Source organism: Oenanthe melanoleuca, chromosome 4 (genome assembly GCF_029582105.1).
Source record: "Oenanthe melanoleuca isolate GR-GAL-2019-014 chromosome 4, OMel1.0, whole genome shotgun sequence".
Lineage (NCBI taxonomy): Eukaryota > Metazoa > Chordata > Aves > Passeriformes > Muscicapidae > Oenanthe > Oenanthe melanoleuca.
Genome location: NC_079337.1, coordinates 64,565,738 through 64,586,165, shown reverse-complemented (window position 1 = coordinate 64,586,165; position 20,428 = coordinate 64,565,738). Strand labels below are relative to the sequence as shown.

The 20,428-nt window shown below is 43.8% G+C and overlaps 2 protein-coding genes across 2 annotated transcripts in view; one reads left to right on the top strand and one right to left on the bottom strand.

The window, feature by feature from the left end:
* Positions 1–10,700, top strand: part of EIF2AK3 (eukaryotic translation initiation factor 2 alpha kinase 3) — a 42,166-nt gene extending 31,466 nt beyond the window's left edge. Inside the window, exons 13-17 of the mRNA XM_056490068.1 lie at positions 713–1,481; positions 5,400–5,567; positions 6,127–6,228; positions 8,376–8,438; positions 9,491–10,700. Coding sequence (XP_056346043.1) covers positions 713–1,481; positions 5,400–5,567; positions 6,127–6,228; positions 8,376–8,438; positions 9,491–9,667 — 1,279 coding nt within the window. The 3' untranslated portion in view covers positions 9,668–10,700. The remainder of the gene's footprint in view (positions 1–712; positions 1,482–5,399; positions 5,568–6,126; positions 6,229–8,375; positions 8,439–9,490) is intronic.
* A 1,328-nt stretch (positions 10,701–12,028) lies between these two features.
* On the bottom strand, positions 12,029–19,074 carry LOC130252488 (octopamine receptor-like). Its single transcript, XM_056490067.1, has 3 exons — positions 18,807–19,074; positions 14,967–15,143; positions 12,029–13,789 (listed from the first exon to the last, which is right to left on the bottom strand). The coding sequence occupies exons 1-3, from the start codon at positions 19,061–19,063 to the stop codon at positions 13,117–13,119; spliced, it is 1,107 nt and encodes a 368-aa protein (XP_056346042.1). The 5' UTR covers positions 19,064–19,074; the 3' UTR covers positions 12,029–13,116.
* Between the last annotated feature and the right edge of the window lie 1,354 nt (positions 19,075–20,428).

The following is a 20,428-nucleotide window of genomic DNA, read 5'->3' as shown; positions in this document are numbered from 1 at the left end:
GGCATCTGTACCTTCTTTGTTCCTTTCTACTGCTTTCTTCCTCTTCACTGTCTTGAGTTAGATGGACCTGATACAGTACTCCAAGAATTCAGTGAATTTATTTCAGCAGAAATTCATGAGGGATAATCAGACTGACAATTTGTGAAGCTTGGTAGAAGTAAGTTAAAAATGGAAAATTAGATAAAGGAGTTAGAGAATGTGAAGAGAGAGGAAAAAGTGGGTGTATGTTGACATTTATAGAATGAGGCCTAATACAAGACTACTGGGTGGTTTGATAATGACATCTTAACATGCCTCACAATTTTTAGAATATAGCAACCTTTATATTTCAGGCATGAAATTTACATTTCACAGCTGTAATTCTTCCAAGGCACTTTAAATAGTCCTTGCAGCGTGTGTTCCAAAGGGCTGGATTTTTTCAAACTGAAGATAAGCCTGATTGCACATTAGGAATCCAGGCAGTAGAGCTTGTTAAATGTTCCTTTATCAACACTTTTGCCTCAATGAGAAAATATTATCCTTGCTAAGACACAGATGCTAAATCCTGGTTATTTGTGATTCCTACACTTGGTAGTCATTCCTTGTTGCACTATGACCCAGGTGTCAGGGATAGCAGTTGTTAAAATCTGGGCTTTTGGAAGCACATTTCTAGTGGGATGATAGAAATCTACTACAATTTCTCAAGTATTGATCTCTCACCTTTGTCTTCCAGCACTGATTGGCCACTCAGTTCTCCCAGCCCAATGGATGTCCCATCATTTAAGATCACAACAGAGCCATTTTCAGCAAAGGAACACATTGAAATTACTGCAACTTCAGCAGAGAGGGTGAGGTCCGTGGGGATACCCTGTGGTCAGTCAGATTCATCTGGAAGCCAGTTTTCCCCTCTGGAATTTTCTGACACAGACAACAGGGACTTGCAGCACTCAGAAGATCCGCTGTTAAACCTTCAGGACAGTGTTCTTACAGGCTGTGATGTAGAAGACAGTACTATCAACAGTAATGAGCTGGGACACTCCTTGGAAATCTGTTCTTCAGCTGTTCCTGTTGTACATCTGAAGGAAGGGACCTCCTCCTCTATTGTGTTTGAGGATTCTGGCTGTGGAAACGCCTCTAGTAAGGAAGATAAAGTTGATGTTTCACATAATGGGAGTCCTCCTGAGGATAAAGGGAAGAGTACAAAGGAATCTGATAACAAGAAATCTGCTTCAGGAAGTCCCCTCTCTGTTTCTCCTCCAAGGCCAACAAGTTTAAGCCTGGACCTTTCTAAAAACACTGCAGAAAAAGTCAAACCCACCTCTCCAAAGGTGTATCTGTACATCCAGATGCAGCTCTGCAGGAAAGAGAACCTTAAAGACTGGATGAGCAGAAGATGCACCATAGAGGAGAGGGAAAGGACAGAGTGTCTGCAGATCTTTCTGCAGATTGCTGAAGCTGTTGACTTTCTGCATAGCAAAGGATTAATGCACAGGGATCTCAAGGTTCGTATCCATAGGTTGCTGTATGTGGGAGGAATGTGGCACTGGAGACAAAGCCTGCCAAAATAGCTGACTCCTCTCAGTGACCTCAGCATGGGTGTTAAAAAAGCTGAATTAATGTCTGTACAATAATCTGGAGGTGCAGTGCTCCAGGAAATAAACATTCATCACTTGTCACTGCAATTAAAGCCTTTCTTACAGCAAGACTTCTTGTACCTGGCACAGATCAGTGGCATTTGTCCTATGGTATTTTTAATTCATGTTCTTTGTAGGGTTATTTAGTGCTGAGCTGTGTGACAAAGCTATTTTGGATTCTGTTTTACTATTTGAAGTGAAGCAGATAATTGGCAGTGTGGAGCTTGCAGTTGGACTTGATCTTAAAAGTCTTTTCCAACCTAAATAATTCTGTTATTCTAATTCTGGTATTTTCCTTCTTTCTATAGCAATACAGCCTAAAAGGAGCAGTGTTACTCTTGATTAGAGAAAGTAAAAATTAGGTATTACTGCTCTGGGATTGAAACAAACTGTCCTAGAGCAGAACTATGAGCCAATGCCAGCAATCACAATGAAGCTTTCTGAAGGATTCACAGTATTTTTAATGTCTCCAGCATCCAGAGAAGGAGGGCTGAGAAAGGTGTTTTGCACTTCTGGTGTTCACTGTAACTGAAGTCAGGAGTAACTTGTACCTCTTCTTTCATTTTATTCATGAGCAGCTTCCTATGCTAGCACCTAATTTTGCTGCAACTTAAAGCACTGGAAGTGTTAGTATGTGTTACCAAGTAAAGAAATTTAATTGAACAGCTCAGCTGTAGTTGGTTTTATTAGGCCAAGCTCTGAGAAGTGGATCCCTTTTGCCAAATGTGGACAGTTCTATTTCTCTTTGCTTGTTTGAGGAGACATTAATACCCTACTTCAGTGGAGTAATTACTGAAATTGTGGCTTCTCAGATGGTAATTTGGTGTCAGCAGAAGCAAAAGCTAAAAAATGCCCTCTCAGATGTGTTAGTAAAAGCAGGTTCAGATTCAATAATCCTCAAAGGGTATGTCAGAGTTAGACTCGTGAGCCCTCCCAAGTATTTTCTTTTCCCATCAGCATTAGGCAATTACCTTGAACCAGTTATCTGACAAATCTTTAGTGCTTGAGAAACTGACCATGAAAGTAATTAAATCCCTGTACTAATATGTTGCTAGACATGTTAATTAATAACCTTTCTTAACAATGCTGTCAGTTGTAGCCCTCTGCAGTCTTCACTGAGCTCACCGTTCAGTAAACCTTATACAGATCTTCACTTTAAACTGTATTAGTCTTAATTAGCAGGTGTGGAGTGTTTTGTTGGAACATCTTAAAAGTTCAGTGCTGGCAGCAGTTTGAACAAGAGATTTAATTTTGTTTACTTGGTATAACCAACTTGGAAACAGTCTCACTGGACAACTTCCTCCTTCAGGAAACTTTCTATGCTTGTATAGCTGTTGTTCTTGGATCCCAAAGTTTATTTGTCTGTTATGTGTTAATTTGGTCAAAACAACAGCCAGTTTATTTAATAATTTTCTATACTTTTCAGAAGCTCCTAGGAAGGGATCTCATCTAATTTTGTAATTTGTCCAAGAGATTGGTCATGCAGCCCTGAGTTGGTGCCAACACTAACAAGTGAATAACCTGCAGAGTTGCTCTGGCTTGGCTACAAGCAGAGCTCAGTGATAGCAGAGGCCAGTTCTTGCTCACATTGACACCAACAAAAGCTGGTAGAGCTGTGTGAAAATAAATTCCTATGTGGGTATATTAAAAGATCCAAGAAGTAATCTAAATATTTAAATTAACAGTGCATATTAAAAATGCACTAATTAGACTCCTGCTAATCACAGATACTGTAATGACAAGATGGCAGGAATTTATGTGGGTAAGCAAAAAGGTCAGAGTTCAAATTCTTGTGAAGAAAATGAAGGGCAGAAACAAAAGTCTGTCTGTCAAGTGAGTTTACTGTTATTCCTAGGATAAACTGCTGGTCATGCTTGGCAGCTCAAAAGAAATTATCAGTTTCACAGAACTGCAAGAACAGTCTTGGATATGTTTTGCACCATTAATTGAATTAAACAGAGTATTCCAGATGTGTGAGAAGCTTATTCATGTCTGTGAAAAAATGAGAATTCTGACAGAAAAATATGGAGAGAAATTTCTTTGTGCAGGTGGCACGATAACTAAACAGAGGATGGTTATATTTGATTGTACTCTTCTGAAGATTTAAATCAAAACTGTGTGCTTCTGCCTAAGGCTTTTTCTTCTCCAAAATGTGATCTTGATGGTTTATTTTTGCTGGTATATTGCAATAGCAGAGTCCATTCCTCTTATTTGTAGAAACTATGTGCCAGGCTGTTCAGAGACAGTCTATGTCCAGCCAGAGAAGTACTGAAACAAACTTTCTGTTATGACAAGTTTTTCCCCAGGAAGCAAGAGAAATCTTGACTTGTATGCTTGTTGGAAGAGAATGGAGATCAAGGCAATGGGATACAAACTCCTAATTGAGATGTTTGTTCCTAGAGCATTAAAATTCTGATATCAAGACTTTTGACCATGTGGATGTGCACTGAGGAGTGGGTGCTCTGCAAATGGTTCAGCCAGAGCCTGGAGATGCTGTGGGTTTACAGGGCAGTGGATTCATGCCAAAGAGCTGGATGTTCATGACAGGGAAATTCAGTGGGAGATAACACCTAGCTCAGAAGGCAGTTTCATAGGCAGGATGTGGGCACTGTGGAACTGTTTCTCTAGTGCTTCCTTCAGAGCTGGCCATTGCTTAAAAAAAAAAGAAATAAAAAAAAAAAAACCTTTTCTCTGTCTTGTTTCTCATGCATACAGTGGGTTTGTCTTTAACTGAGGAAGTCAGATGGACTTTGAAATAGGTCAGCTTTGTAGTCCTTTATCTTGTGGGAAAATCCTGCCTTCTATCTGCCTGCCTGCTCCTGTTGCAGGGTTTATGTCAGCAAAGACCATGTTCTCCCAGCCTCGAGGGTCCAGGAGCTCTGAGAGGAGCTTGCCCAGCACCACCTGCCTCTTCACAGCTTGGCCCTGTACATCCTGCTGCTTCCTTCCCCTTGCAGGATCAGTCTGTTCTTCCCCCAAAACTCTGTGTCTGTTTTTGTAACCCAGCTGGAGTGGTTGTATTTCAGGGAATAATGATTCTTTTGGTGGGTGCTGTTCTATCAGTTGGAAGCAAATTTCTGGAAAACCTGTCTGGGATGTGCACTGCTGGCCAAGGGACATCTCTGTTCCAATCTCTTTCATCAGTAGGCTAAGCCAAGGATGGTGGTGTGTGGCAAACAAGCTAAAGGAGAATTAAGCTAGATCATCACTGTTGCTGCCTTTATGAATAGCAAAGTTCTTAAGCTTCTATCAAAAATGAACTTTTAATTCTGTTATGCAAACAGCTGTTCCCACCTTAACCTGCACACTTACATTGAAAAGCAGACCCTGTTCCCATTGTATCTATAATTTAATACTAAGATGATGTGCTGTGTACTGGTTAATAATGCAGTAAACGACTTTAGCACTTAGGGATTAAAATACAAAAGGCCAGGAGATGGAACTGCAGCATGTGGTGTGAAAGTGTCATGTGATGGATGCTGGATAACTTCCCTGTGCTGTTCCCAGCAGTGTTGGCTCTGTGTATGTTCCTCAGCAGACCTGTGTGCTGTGGTAAACCTCTGCTGAGTGATGAGAAATGAGTAGTCTGAGTTTTAGGAAGAGACAGTGGTTAAAGGAGGAGTAATTCCTTTTTCCTGAATAGTTAAAATTCTTAACTGCTTTCCTTCAGCAGTTCAGTGACTGTTTTTAACCCTGACAGCTTCTGAGTTAGAACCAAGTGTTGTAACCACTGGAACAGAGACACTTGTTTGTTACTTACTTTTTCTTTTTTTTTTGTTTTCTCAGCCTTCCAATATATTTTTCACAATGGATGACATAGTAAAGGTTGGGGATTTTGGACTGGTGACTGCTATGGACCAAGATGAGGAGGAGGAATCAGTTCTGACCCCAATGCCAGCCTATGCCAGGCACACAGGACAAGTAGGGACCAAACTCTACATGAGCCCAGAACAGGTTTGTACTTTCTTCACCAAAGCTGTATTTGTCAGTGTCCAGAAAAGCCCTGAATTTTTGGGAGCTCTAAGATCAGGCATGCCTAGAAACCATTGTAATCAAGTCACTTAAATTCTTTCTTGTCAAAATAGAGTTTTGAGCTAAACTGAATACCAGAATGAATTTTTTTACAGATATATGTATATATATATATATATTTGTTATAGAAAAAATGGTGGCTAATTATTTAGACTGGATGCAATCGTTTTTCTTGCTTTTAATGCAAGGAAGGTAATTGTATATAGGAAGGTAATTGTAGAATATTCCACTTAATTGAGGAAGGACACTGTTGTGCATGAGGTTTAAGTAAGGTGAAGCATTTTGCTTTGCAGCACAGAGGAGCTGAGGATCAGGACCTTGCTCTCTGGTGCTCACTGCTGAAGTTTGCCAACATTCCTGTGCAGCAGCTTTCAGCTGTGTACAGGGCTGGTGACTTGCATAGGTGGACTTTCAAGGGTGTTGTTTACTTTGTAGGTAATTGAGTAGCTTGATTGCCCTGACCCTGATTTTTCCTTTTCAGATCTGTGGCAACACCTATTCGCACAAGGTGGATATCTTTTCTCTGGGACTGATTCTCTTTGAGCTGCTCTACCCCTTCAGCACACAGATGGAGAGAGTCAAGGTATGTGTGGTGTTGGGTTATCTTCAGTTTGAGCATTTGTTTAAAACAGCTATTTGCTTGGTGAAACACTGGCAAGAGGTTTCTGTCCTGTTTTCCTTGGAGAAAAGCCTTGCAGCTAGGAGCACAACTTCTTTATCAGCCTTGTACAGACCCCCTGAATCACTGAAAATAAACTGCAGTCTTCCTAATGTGTGCAGTTGAATTGAGGCTTTAATTTCTTAACAAAGCTCCTCTGTTGTCAAGCCAATAAGAGAAACTATTGAACTACAATATCCAAGAACTCAAGCAACAAATACAGTTGAAGCAGCTTTTGACTTTAAGCCTACCAGCCTTGTTTTCATTCAAGAATTGGAACCATGCTGTGCATTTTTGATTATTTCTTCCTTCATTTTCATCTGCCGTGCTCTTCCACCCAGAGCACTTGGTGAAAAATGGCTGTTTCTTTTCCTATAGTAAATCTTAGCTGTGAGTCTTGCTCAGCTTCAAGCACAATCTTCCCATAACTGATGACATTCATTGCACCAGATGTGAATTTGGGATGTTTGATGGTGCATTACAGCTCTTGCTGTTAAAATGTGAGATCCATCTTGCTCAGTAACAAGTTCGTGGAGAACAGGGGCTACAGCCAGAAAGGTCTCTCCTCTTTGACAACCAGTGACCTGTGCAGGAAAGAAAGAGTCATTAAAACTTGTATTTATCAGTTAAATATGCTTGGGGGGTGTTACATTCTCAGGTGAAGATGGGAGTGAGTTTAGCTGAGAGGTAAGAAACAACTTGAATAGCAGCCTGACCAAGTGCTTCATCTGTTGCATTGTCTTGAGTAAAATGCTCTGGCAGTATAGTCTAAAGGAGGAATTGGTGTTAATTTGAACCCCTTGCAGTGAAAACAGTTTCAATTTCTCTAAATCAGTTTTACTGAAACAAAATACCTGGGACAGAGCCATCCTGGATTCTCAGATCTCTTGCAGTACTGATTACAGGCTTTGCCCTTTCAGTTTCTCTCCTAAGAACAGAAACAAAGCAAGTAATGAAACCTAAATTCTATCTAATTCGAGTGTTTTACTTCAAGACAGTGTTAAAAGAGTGCCCTGACTTTCCAGGATTTTCACTGTGATTTCACTCCTTTTGCTAAAAAGAAAACCCTGCCCTTTCATTGCCAGGTTCTGGAGTTTGGCTACTTCAGTAGTTATTTCTGAGTTGTTACACTGAGGTTTTCATTGGCATCAGCCAAGCATTAGCACTGTTTACTGAAGCAAAACATGCTCTGCCTGACCAAGTAACCCAGCAAATTCTAGGAATTTGTGGCAGCTGGCTGGAAAAATCCCCAGAGGTGGAGCGTGAGAGCTGCCTCTGTCTCAAGCTGCGAGCAGTTAGTCAGTAACAGCAATTTATTTCCAAATGACATGCTGGGAAACAGATCACTAAATGCAGACTGAACTGACACAAAAGAAGAAGTTTTCTGAAGCATTTTAATGTCATCAAACTCAGTTTTCTTGAATAAGAGCTTGGCTGTTGCCCATCTTATACTTCCAATGGAGTAATAGTGAAATGAATTTTGATTTAACTTCAGAATTCTTATATTTTGTGCTCAAACTTTTGTAAAAGGAAATCCTTCCAAAAAACTGAAGTGCTAAATATTGTGCTTCTGGCTGAACATGGCAAAAACACTGTCACTAGATGGAGCCAGTGGCCTTTATGTGGAAGAAACAAATACCCAAGACAACTGCTTTCCAAACACATAAATTTTCTCATTCCTCCTAAATGTTAAACAAAGACTGGTGCTTACATTGGTAATGCAGAGACAATAATTTCATGTGTTTTAATACTGGTATAGGCCATCTTGGGGGTTATGGGTGGTGCACAGATTTGTTGATTTTGTTCAGCTAAAGTGAGAAAGGTTATGTATAAAATTGCAGAGATCACAATTCTTGTAGCATATTTCTTGTAGGCTCAATACCTAGAGAAACAGTAACTCACCTGTTCAACTAGGTTGTGATTCTTAACCACTAAAGTAACACTTCAAAACAAAGTTATTTTTCCAGCAGGCTGATTTGTTTGAGTAATTTGCATATTTTTGAAGGACAGAATAATACTGCTGAAAAATTATATTTTGGAAAATCTACATATAATTTTTCATGTTTTTACAGACTTTAAGTGATGTTAGAAATTTGAAGTTTCCACCATTGTTCACTCAGAAATATGCACAAGAGGTAGGTACAGCTGTTGCTATTAATCATAGCTTTTTCATTAATAATTGTAGCTTTTTTCCTTTGCTTTCCAATTGCTTTGCAGGTAAAAATGGAGAAACCAGGTTGCTTTCATGCATTTCTCTATCCCAGTAATTTTCTACATTTCAAAGCTATAACATTGCAATAATGGGCACAATGACACTCCTGTCACAGTTTTCCTCCAGGAATACATTTTTACCCGACTTCCCTTTGTCACTTGCAGTCATTCATTTCACATACATCCTGTCATGATTTCCTGCAACAAACCCATACTCCCAAAGAGAAAGTGCAGAGTTTCAGACAGGTAAAGGAGAGGGCAGCATCATGACTACATGGAATCCCTTCCAGAACTGGACTTCCCAGGAGGGAAATCACATGAGCAAATTGTGCTGTGTTCTCATTAGTCAGGTCTGTAAAGTGATGTGGTTGCAGGTAAAGGGGAGGTGATGTACAAAACCTCCCCAGTAAAAAGCTGAGGTTCTCTCAGGTGTTTTCAGGGTAGCTTCAGACCAGGGGCCAAATGAGGCCAGCCTTTCCTGCTTTACATCTGAAGGCTGCCTGGGAGAAGGGGCTGTGCTGTGCTCAGCTGAACAGGACACTAATTCTGATGAAATGTGAAACAAATATTCAAACTACTTGTATATTTAAAGGAAAAATTCTAATTTGCCATGAGAAAGATTCAGTGTGGCTAAATATGTAAACATGAATTAAAAAATACTTACAAATTATGTGTCATATATTTAATTTTGATTGCAAATAACATGAAGTTTTTTATAACTCTATTAAACCTTGAGTCCAGTTTGGATTGCTGAATCATTGTCAATCCTTGACAGTAAAGACACTTCAAGAAATGCACAGTGATACATTTTAAAATACTTAGTACACTTCTAACTACTGAGCCAAAGCACTAACACCCAAATACCTCAGCTGAGGGTATTTTCCACTTGTTCATACAGCCACAGCTGAAGCCAGGACATGAAATGAGGAAGAGTTTATGGATTGGTTCATGTAATATGTGTTGTGTTTTCTTTCAGTACACCATGGTGAAGGACATGCTCTCTCCAAGTCCCACTGAGCGACCAGAGGCTGCAGCAATCATAGAAAATCCTGTCTTTGAAGACTTGGAGCTCCCACCCAAACCTGTGCTCAGGCAGAGGTCACGGACAATGAGCCTATCAGGAAATAAACATTCCAGACAACCAAGCAAATAACTATCCTCAGGATCACTTCTTCCACTCAGCAGGTTTCACAGGGATTGTTCAGCAGAAGGATCCTATGATGCAGAATGTTTATCTTGGAAATAGTTTACTTCAGCTTTTTTTGCCATGTTTAAGGTATAAGACACATTGGACAGATTTTGGTTTACTTTGACAGCCAAGGAAGCCCAGTAACCAAAACCTTTCACATTCCATTTTCTTTACCTTTGCTCTCCTAAGCGGACGGGTCCAGCTGCTGTGCTTGCCAATGTTGTGCTCCATTATCCTTTTTTGGGGGGTTTCTTGGGTTTTTTTGAAGCTTGTAAATGTCAGCTTGCTGGGTGAGTGAGAGATCTGTAACATGTAAATAGAATTAAAATACTGTATTTTTATAGAGCAAATTACAGTCTCTAAGCCTAGTGAGTGTCTATCCGGGTCACTTGCTCTTTGGTGAAATGAAGATGATTTTGAAATGAACTTTGACTCAGTTTTTCTCCCTGGTGGGTGAATTGGGAATCTGCACTATTTTTAAAGCAAAAAAAATACCACAGTTGTACATATTGTCACTGTTCATGCTTGCCATTAGAGGAAATCATTTCATATTTCTGCACTACAGTAGATCTTAGGGAATGTATCTTATGCGGATGAAGCTGTAGAGAAGGAAAAGGAGCTTTTTGCCATTAAATGGGGGGTTTTACAGGCAGTGGTTGGAAGAGCCATAGTCAAAATTATGTACAAAATTGTTGTGACTCTGAAAATTTAAACCTAATGAAGTCATACTTGTCGTATGTAATCTTGTAGATTTGTACTTTTTAAAAAAAAAAAATCAACTGGTAGGCATTTGTGTAATCTGCTAATTTAACTGCCTAATGCCATGCTTTTATTTCTCACTGTAAATATGTTAATTTTTATTTATAAAATACAGAATCAATCCATTTGGGTTGGTGGTGTACAGGATGCACTTGCTGTAATTGTTGAGTGCATTGATTATTGTGACTTCTTTCAAGTCTAAATGATTTAATAAACTTTTTTTATTTATAAGACAAAATAGTAGTTGCTTCTGTTGGAAGCCTGCATCCGTGTGTGCTGCAGATGGCAGCCCTGTGCAGTGGGAGCAGGATGGGCTCTGCATTCCTGAAACTTGCTTTGCTTCCCTGTCTCACACTGGCCACAGCGTGTGTGATGACGCAAAACTGGATGTGCTGCTTGGAAGTGAGATAGGAGCTGGAGAAGGAAGGGAGCTGAGCTCTAAACTGGCTGGATTATGGAGAAAATCACTCACCAGAGAGGGGAGAAGGGATAATTCTAATGCTGTTAGAACTGTTCTTGTGCAATTGTATTTTTCTGTTTTACAAACTTAAATTTGTTAAAGTCTCTGAGATCAGTTTCCTAAAAAGACAGTGGACTCAAATCCTTCTGGAGATTACTGTGGTGTGACACTGTGACCAGCAATTAAACCAGCTGACACCCTGCAGCTTTATGATAAGGCATAAGTAGATTACAATGATTGTCTTCCATGTCCTCTTGGATAACTCTCCTAGATACTGGCTTGTCCAGGTGAAACCAGAATGCTGCAGTGATATCTAATCAGGAACAGAATTTGTGTTTAGCAGGGTTAAAGCAGGAGAGTTAAGTGTGCCCTCTTCCCTTGGATGTTCCTGTTTGCATCAGCTGCAGCTGCTCAGTGAGATGGCCACATGTGGAGCCTCTGCCTTCCCTGCCAGCTCAGAGATTACAGGTGGAGCACAGGAAATGAGGAATAAGGTATTTTTACTTCCAGTATATCTGTATGTGAGTGCTGCCTATTCCAAGGGCTCTGGAGAATTTCAGTACCAGAACTAGCATATGTGTTCACACCAGGTGTGTCTGCTTCTTCTGGGATGTTACACTTGCCCTCCAAAGCATGGACAAGTCCTCTCCTGTGGGGTCCCTGCCCAGCCACAAAAGCATCTGGCCATGCTCAGCTCTGAACTGCCTGGTCAGTCTTTGCTTCTCTAAGCACTGGAGTGTGTTGTCCCTCTCTTTGTCCTTCATTGCTCCAGGGTTTGACAGAGAAAGCCTCTTCTCTATTCTGAGAGGTTTTCCTCTGGATGAAACTTTCCTGCCAGCTGTTCTGTGGAAAAACACCCAAACTGTAGCTGTGAGCTCACAGCCCTTCAAAGGGGGCTTTGGCCTGGGGTTCTGCTCTGCAGTGCAGCACTGGGGTCCTGTCCTGTTCTTTCACAGGATCTTGCCTATCCCTCAGCTCCCTTCCTCCCCCATAGCTCTTGGGAATTAAACCCCATTCCTTGGCCTGTTTTATCAAAATGGCCTGGGTGGCAGCAGCACCTTTGTGCCCATAGGACGTTTCCCCCAGAATAAGGTGTAGTTACTTACCACTTGCATGTCATTGCTGGAGTTGTAGGGTCTGGGACACCTCACCCTCTCCATGGAGTCATTTCACAGGAGAACCACTGTTGAAGCCCAGGTCAAGGCTGTTTTTTCTACCAGGCTCTTGAGAGAAAACTCCTGACCCTTGTGCTGGCATCTTCAGTAGCTCAGCTGTTCCAGGCAGGTCCTACTGCATTTTGTACCTCTGAAGACAGTCCCCTTTTCAGAGTAACCCTTCACTGAGACACTTGTGGCTTTCCTGCAGGGAGCCAGTGCTTGGGGCACTGACTTGGACAAGATTTGGGAGTAGTAAAAAATAATCATTTCCATGTATCATTTTTTTATGTCTCTGTGGCAGATACCACAGTGTACACAAAAGTAATAATTCCTATTCACATCCCATCTTTGGATGGTGTCAGCCACTTGTAGCTTTGAAACCACAGTGCTCCTGGTGTTACAGCAAGTCTTTGTCATCTCCTGGGGCTGCCACATGGAATGTCCCCTTCCAGAATTAACAAGGAAACCCACAGATCATTCACAGAAAGCTCTGAATATCCAGATGTTGCAGAAGCCAGTGAGCTGAACCCCAAGCAACAGCCCAGGCTGCAGATTGGTGCCTCTTTAGGAAGTGAGCTCTGCTCCTTGGCCACATCCCTCCTCTAATTCCCATACACAGACTGGCACACGTGGAGTTATTAAAGCTGGTCAAATCTGTAATGAAACGTCGAGATGAGAAGCTACAGTGGCTTGGCAAGAAACTCTCACTTGACACAGATCACCAGGATGTGCACAAATGCAAGGTCACCTTATACCATACTGGTTTGGTTTTTTTAGCCAACATGAAGGTTGAATTTGTCTTAGGAAATGCTCATTAGAAAAATAATTATCCAGGAATAAATTAGCTCCGTTTCTATAACAAATTGCCCCTAAAGTATCCGAGTTCCTCAACACTGAAACTGTGGAAGGTGAAGAAATGCATCTTTGTTGTATTGTCCCCAGCTGTAACATTCCAGCCCCTCCTTCCCCTTTGTGTTCCATTGGTATGTGCTCCAGCACTTTCTGCATCACCACCTCCAGTGACCGATCCTGAATCCCTATGACTTGGGTTTGCCCTTCAGGGCACCGCTGGGCACCATCACGCTGTACTCCAGGTCGGGAGCAGTCTTGGAAAACGTGGCTATGGAAACCATGTCTTCCCCAACATCCACCTGAGACCTGCGCCTGCAAAGGAGCAGCTTCTTGAGGGCGTGCTGGAAGTCCCTGTTGAGGAAGGCGTAGAGCAGGGGGTTGATGGTGGAGTTGCAGTAGCCCAGCCAGGTGATGATCTTGAAGGTGCCGAGCAGCACCGTGCTGGCGGAGTCGGTGCCTCTGGCCGCCAGCCAGACGTTCAGCACGAAGTAGGGCAGCCAGCAGAGCACAAACACTGAGATGATGATGCTGATGGTCCTGGTGGCCTTGTTCTCCAGCTGCAGGTGCTTCTGCCGCTTGCTGTTGGGGTGGTAGTGGATCTGCAGCGTCTGGGCCATGATGCGCGTGGCCTTGAGGCGGGAGGCGCGGTAGATGAAGAAGTACATGCTGCACATGACCACGAAGGGCAGGAAGAACGCCAGGGCAGAAGCCACGATGGCAAAAACCCAGTTGGTGACAAAGATGCATTCTGTGCCCCCATCAAAGTCCACACCGGGGATCTCATTCCAGCCTTGCATGACAGGAAGGAAGGAAATGAGGGAGGAATAGACCCAGACCGTGCAGGTCATCACGATGCATCTGCAGAAGGAAAGAGATGCGGAGGGGAGAGAGGGTCTGAGTAATTCTGAGCTGAGAACATCCAGTACCATTCAATCCCCATGGTAACCTGTGTGGGATAGCGCTGCTGAGCAGTCCAGCAGGGCGTGGAGAAGGGAAAAAGCTGGAATATAGCAAGTCCAGACGTGCATATCTCTAACAATTGGGTAATTGGTCTGTAGTTGGCACAATTGGGGTCAGCTTAAGGAGTGCTCAGAGCTAGCTGAGAAATGATGAGAAAGATTTTACAGAAGATGTTTGTTAGTATTTGAAACAGCATATAGATTTTTTGCTTTCAGCTTTAGTATCTGGCCATTTTCTCACCCTCTGGGGCCTCATGGGGATAGAGCTGATGGACACCAGATGACAGAATCTGCAAGGGCGGGGGGGCCACACAGTCTTTGCCTGTGATCCACAAATCACAAGTGGGAAAAACATGCCTGGAAGAGCCTAAACCCACCCTGTAAAGCACCCCACTGCTGCAGTGTCCCCTCTGCCCACCCTCAGATGACTTTCCCCAACCTGCAGTCCTCATTTCAGCTTTTCACATGAAACTTGTAGAGGAGTTCAGAAACTCTCCCTGTTTTCCCTGAATATCACTTCAGAAAAGATGGTGAGTTTAAGAGAGGGAAGACTACTGCTACATGCATCCTTTTGGGTCTCCTTTCACTTAGTCCTTAGAAGTACTTCAAAGTCCTCCCCTATTTCTGAAATTGTTTAAGGCCAAGGCTTGAGCAACCTGGTCTATTGGAAAGTGTCCCTGCTCACAGCAGGGGATGGAACAAGATCATCTTTAAGGTCCCTTCCAACCCAAGCCTTTCTGTGATTGTGATTCTGTGAAATGTCTGAAATGACAGCACAGGGAAAAACCTGCAGGTCCAACTCAGCCCATATCACTGGTTTCTACCCATTTTGCAACCCTTCCTTAGCTCAAAAAATATTCTCCCAGGAGCACCATCCAACCCCCTCAGCTGCACCCTCCTTGTTCTCTCCTGCACCACACTAGGCATTTTCTGCAGTTTTAAATGGTGAGAGTTCCTTTTGCCACATCTCTGCTTCTGGGCAGCACCTGCCAACAGCTCATTCAGCCTCAGACCAACACAGGCCATGGCCAAGTGACACCCTGGAGGGACCCAAAATGAGGAGCAGCTGCACTCACCTGCCCCGGGACATCCTTCTGGAGTAGTGGCAGGGGGTGACCACGGAGCAGTACCTGTCCAGGCTGATGAAGCACAGCGTGACAATGGAGGCAGTGCAGAACATGACATCGAAGGAGATCCACACCTTGCAGAACAGCTTCCCAAAGAGCCACATCCCTGTCACCTCGTAGATGATGCTGGGAGAGGAAACAGGTGGCAATCAGAGCTGGAAGGGCTGTTTGTGCAGTCCCTGGAGGTGTGTAAGGCCAGGCTGGGTGACTGTTGGAACTTCAGAGTTCCTGGGAGTTTTGAGCTTTCTGTGCTTTCTGGCACTGACACTCAAAAGGCACTACTTTTGACCTGAGGCCTTGGAGAAGGCTCCCAAATTTGAGTGATGGAGTTGGAATCACTAGTGTGTAGTTTGAATAGAAGTGTGTAATTTCACAAGGTGAAGGGTTTGGAATTTGGGATTTCAGAATACTGTAATAGGTAATGGGACAAGATGGAGGTTCTTGGGCAGTGGCTCTTCTTCCTTCTTGTTCTTTCTTCTTCTTGTTTTAGGAGGTACTTCTTTAATTGATTAGAAGGTACCACAATGGAGGTCACAGGTTATTGGGTCAAAAGTATAAATAATATAGGTGTTAGTTTTTAATTGGATAGTTAAGCCTTAAAAGACCTTGTAACTAACTAGATACAGCTCCATTTTCTCTCTTCTAGCTTGTTAGCTAGAGGTGCTGAAGAACTCTCTGTATTTTTGATAAGAATTAATAAACAACCAAGTCCAAACAAGAAAATCCATCCCTCAAGTTTCAATCCTGACTCTGAGTGAAGGCAGAAGAAAAAAGAAGCCAGCCACTGATATGTGGTGCCACTAATAAGGTGATGTAGCTATCAGGTGATGCTCTGAGCAGCCTGGTCCAGTGGAAGGTGTTCCTGCCCAGGGCTGGAACAAGAGGATCTCTAAGGCTCCTTCCAACCCAAACCATTCTGTGACTATTTCTTTATGACTGTGCTGAGGTAATGCTGTATTTCAGCACTAAAAGTGCACTTCAGGCACTAAAGATGGGCATGCAGCTCAGACAGCAGGGATTCATCCTCAAAGCACAGCCCAAGATAGGAGCACCCCACAGCTGAAGCATGACTGAACAAGAGCAAACCTATGCTTCTTGCAGCCTAAGTGCCTTGAGAGAGGTGCTTTGCCCCACAAAGCTCCCCAAATTTACATCTGCACAGCTTTGTTTATCACAGCATTTTCCCAGTGACACAACACAGTCTTTTATGATTTCTCCCCAGTTCCTATGGCATTTGACATCTCCAAGAGAAACTCACTTCACATCCAATTGAATGCTTCAAAACTAGAAAGAATTTCTACTCTTAATTAAAAAAAATACAAAACAATATCCTAGGAGGAAGCCCATGCATCTTGTACATTATGTGACACATAAATGCCTCAGCAAGGTAAATACACCAGCAAAAAGCAGATATAGTACCAAAAATATTTCTAACAAAGTCAAGAGGGGCTTGTGAGAAGTGAGCAGTGAAGGAAGGAGCATATGGCAGCTGTAGGAAGACTGATGCCTGTTTCTATAGCATTCAGTGAGATGCAATTTGCTTCTCCTTTTTTCAGCTTTCTGCAACTCCCAAGGTGCTGCTGAAATCACCATTGTGAGTGGATTTGATGAGTAACTCTCTAGTCCTGCAGAGCTTTAATTATCCTGTAACTTCCCAGCTTGCTGGTTAAATACAGTGAGATCAGGGCTGCTGAGCTGCAGGTGTCCAGCAAGGGAGAAAGATTCAACCTGATGTCAGAAAACAATGCCTGATCTACACCTCACCACTAAATTGACTTGTGAAGGCTGTTCCAGAGCACAGCAACTGCTGTAGGTGGGTGCAGTGCTGCTGAAGGGTCCCAGCCCTCTGCAGCTCTTTGTTATCTGGGATTCCATGAAAAAATCCAAGCAAATTACAGCAGAGCCTGTCCCTACACCATGGGCAGCGTGGAGGATCCCACAACACACACATGGAAAGGTTTCATGGCTCTTTTACAGAGGGAAATGAGGCACTGGAATTGGAACACGGCTCAGAACTGGACTTGGGTGCTGTTTTGCCAGTCCTCAGAGCCCTCCTTATCCCCAGAGATGCTGCAGAGCCTGTGGTGTGCCCTGGCCTCCCAGAAGGGGACGTGCTGCTCTTGGGCCACCCTTGCACACAGATCCCAGGTGAGCAGTGCCCAGTTCTCACCTGCACACATCTGGTGGATGCACCTGACCTGCAGACACTCCCTGCAGCTTGGGGCAGCGGGTACCTGACCCCTCTTCCCTGAGGTACAGTGTCTCTGCAGCTTGGAAAGGATGCTGGATAAGAAGGAGTAGTACAAGCCAAGAAAACACACAATGAAGTCACCCCTGCCTTGCCCTTTTGCTTGCAGAGGGAAAGAATAGCTGGAAATGTTTCCAGCCTGGAAATGACAGACTGGCTGGAGTGCACAGACAACGAGCTAAGCTCAGCTGAACCACTCCTGCAAACCAGCCAAGCCAGGAATAAAACAGAAGTCTTACTCTTATGAAATTAAGACACCAAGTGACAAATTTGTTTTTCCCTTCTGCCACATTTTCCTGAGCCAAAATGCCTCCTAAGATCATTTATTTTCCTTCCTTTTGGCACATAATAACCTGCCAACTGAGGGGCAAAGCGAAATCTGAAAGAGCAACATAGATGTGAAGCCAAAGCAGTGGGAAAGTGAAACAGCAGCCACTGTTGGCAGGGCTGGACAAGGCTGGTGGAGCCAGCAGGGTCCATTCCCCAGCACTTGGCCCACCAGGACACTCAGGAGGGCACAAAGCACCAACCACACTCTGATCTCTGCTCCCCTTTGTAGTTTTTGTTGTTTAAGTAAGGCATCACTAAAAGTAGATTCAAGATAGACAGGAGGAAGAATTTTTTTATGGTGAGGTTGCCCAGAGAGGCTGTGGCTGCCCCATCCCTGGAAGTGTTCAAAGCCAGGTTGGATGGGGCTCTGAGCAAGCTGCTCCAGTTGCCTGTGTCCCTGCTCAGGGCAGTGCTTGGACTGGATGACCCCCAAAGCTCCCTGCCAACCCAAACCAGTCTATGGTTCTATGATAATTTCAGAACCTGAACTTAAAATTCATCAAGCGCAGAATTTAAATTAGCAGTAATATTTTTTTTTTTTTTTAAAGAACATCATTGACTGCTTTTTTTCCACCTGATACCATGAACTTTTAACTCAGTTTGTAATTGCTTGTTGGAACAATACTTTGCAGAGCCAAATTCAAAAGAATGGGCAGCTCCATGAGAAATGAAGCACAGAACATGAAAACAGTTCAGCTTCTTCATATTGCCCCATGAACTCAAAATAGGATGCAGTTCCCTGATTTACACAAACTTATGGCTGCTTTGAAGGACAAGACAGCCAGGATCACAAGCCAGCTGCTCTCTGGTTTTGTTTCACTGTTTTAGCCAGGTGGTGAAGCTCCCATAAATACAAACCTCATGCAGGGGCACCTGCCCTCTGAAGTGAATCTTCCTCCATGAAATCTAGGGGAAGCCTAAATTACTCTGCTTAATTACACTGAATAAATTCCTTACATTCCATACACAGGGCTAGTCCTGGAAGAGGGGCCTCAATAACTGCAGCTCCACGTGCAGAGCTGGAAATCAAGCTCAGATCAGCAGCCAGGGTCCCTGTGTGGCCAGCAGGAAAAACACCCTGGGGAAATGTGTCTCCATGCATTATAAGGGGATCCATAACAGAGCAGGGACAGGGGAGCACACAGAGCACCAGCATGGCCCAGCCCTTTGGAGAGCCCAGCAGGTGAACCCAGCCCAGGGACACTCCTCACCTGAAGGGCATCACCAGGCAGGCCACCAGGAGGTCTGCCATGGCCAAGGACATGATGAACATGTAGGTGACCGTGCGCAGCCTCCTCTCCACCACGGGGCACAGGAACACCACCGTGTTTCCCAGCAGGGTGACCACGTCAATGAGGGTGAGGACCAGCCCAGTGAGCACCTCCTGGAGCCCAGCCCCTCCCCTTGCAAAGGAGGAGGCAGCAGAGGAGAAATTAGAGAGCCAGGTTTCGTTCCTGTCCATCAGCATCTTCCCACTGTTAAAATCTGGATGAGATAAAAGGGGAGAACCAGAATTACTGTAATGAGGATTTGTAGGTGTGTGAAAGGGAGGATGGAAATGATATTTATGCTTCATTTGCTCCAGGAAAAATCCACACACCCTGCTGTGCCTGTGCAGCACTGTCCCGTGGTTAGCAGCCATTAGAAGTGTCTGAAATCCTGAGGGTGAGGATAAATGTGCAGCATTGACTGGAGTCCTTCACGGCAATTAAAAGCCCTCCTGTGAATGAAAATGCATCATCAGATGAAGCATGGGACCAGAAATAAAAAAAAATAGAAATGTATTGAGAGGAGAGAGAGGAAAAGAAAACAAATGAAATAAAAAATTAAAGCAGCTGGGTAAATCCCACTGAACAGCATGCCAAGTCCCCAGAATGTGGGGGCTGGAACTAGATGATCTTTAAGGTGCTTTCCAACCTCAACCGTTCTGTGGTTCTATATTCTCATTATCAGCTCTGCCCCCCCCAGACCAGCTGGGGCTGCTTGCCCAGGCTGGCTGTGTCCATAACCCCTCTGTTCAGTCCGTGCTGGGCTCTGGGGTGTCCTGGTGCTTTTTCTGAATGAAGTTCAGAGGTTTTTATTACCAGAGCTCCAGCCTCCAGTGTGAATGGCCAAGCAGGGCTGCCAGCAGCTACACAGGGAGCAGAACTGTGGAATCACAGAATGATTTGGGTTGGAAGATCACCAAACTGAGGTGTCTCAGGTGCAGCCCTGGCCCCAGACTCGTGTTCCCTCTGTGCCCAGATAGGAGGTGATGCTCCCAACACCTTAACTGGGATTTTCCCACTGAGGAAATCCACATGCTTGTGTCCACAGCTCAGTGCCCAGACTTTGACCCAGTGGTATCACAGGCAGGTGGGAAGGTGGGAACGATGCCCTGCAAAAACTCCAGCAGTTCAAAGCTCACTGGTGCAGCTGAGGGAACACAAAACTTGTGGGGAAAAGAGACTTATACAAATATTTCCCAATGACAAATTGTTCTATTTAAATATCATCACTTCTCCAGTGACTGGGATCTGCTCCCACAACACCCTCAGGTCAGTCCCACATCCCCAGGGCATCCTGCTGAGTGCAGTGTGAGGGCCTGGACAACGTCCCTATAGCCCAACTTGCCTCATCTCACAGGGGCCAAACTTTGTCTGAGGAGGAGTGTAAGAACAAGGCAGCAAAATGTTCCAAACATCTCTCTGTCCTTCCTGCAGCCTTGGATTTAGAATTGCCTCTTAGGATGGTTTCAATGATTTCTGAATCATTAAATTTTCCTGCTTCCCCTCTGGCCCAGCAAACTTTTAACATTCATGACCTCCTACAGCAACAACTTCCACAGCTCAGC

What these genes read in the sequence shown, in the direction of transcription:
- LOC130252488 (XM_056490067.1), bottom strand. Translation starts at nt 19,063, where the DNA reads ATGCTGATGGACAGGAACGAAACCTGGCTCTCTAATTTCTCCTCTGCT. An exon ending in TGCCTGGTGATGCCCTTCAG is followed by an intron (nt 15,144 to 18,806) that starts GTGAGGAGTGTC and finishes TTCCTCTCCCAG; the next exon opens with CATCATCTACGAGGTGACAG. An exon ending in AGAAGGATGTCCCGGGGCAG is followed by an intron (nt 13,790 to 14,966) that starts GTGAGTGCAGCT and finishes TTCCTTCTGCAG; the next exon opens with ATGCATCGTGATGACCTGCA.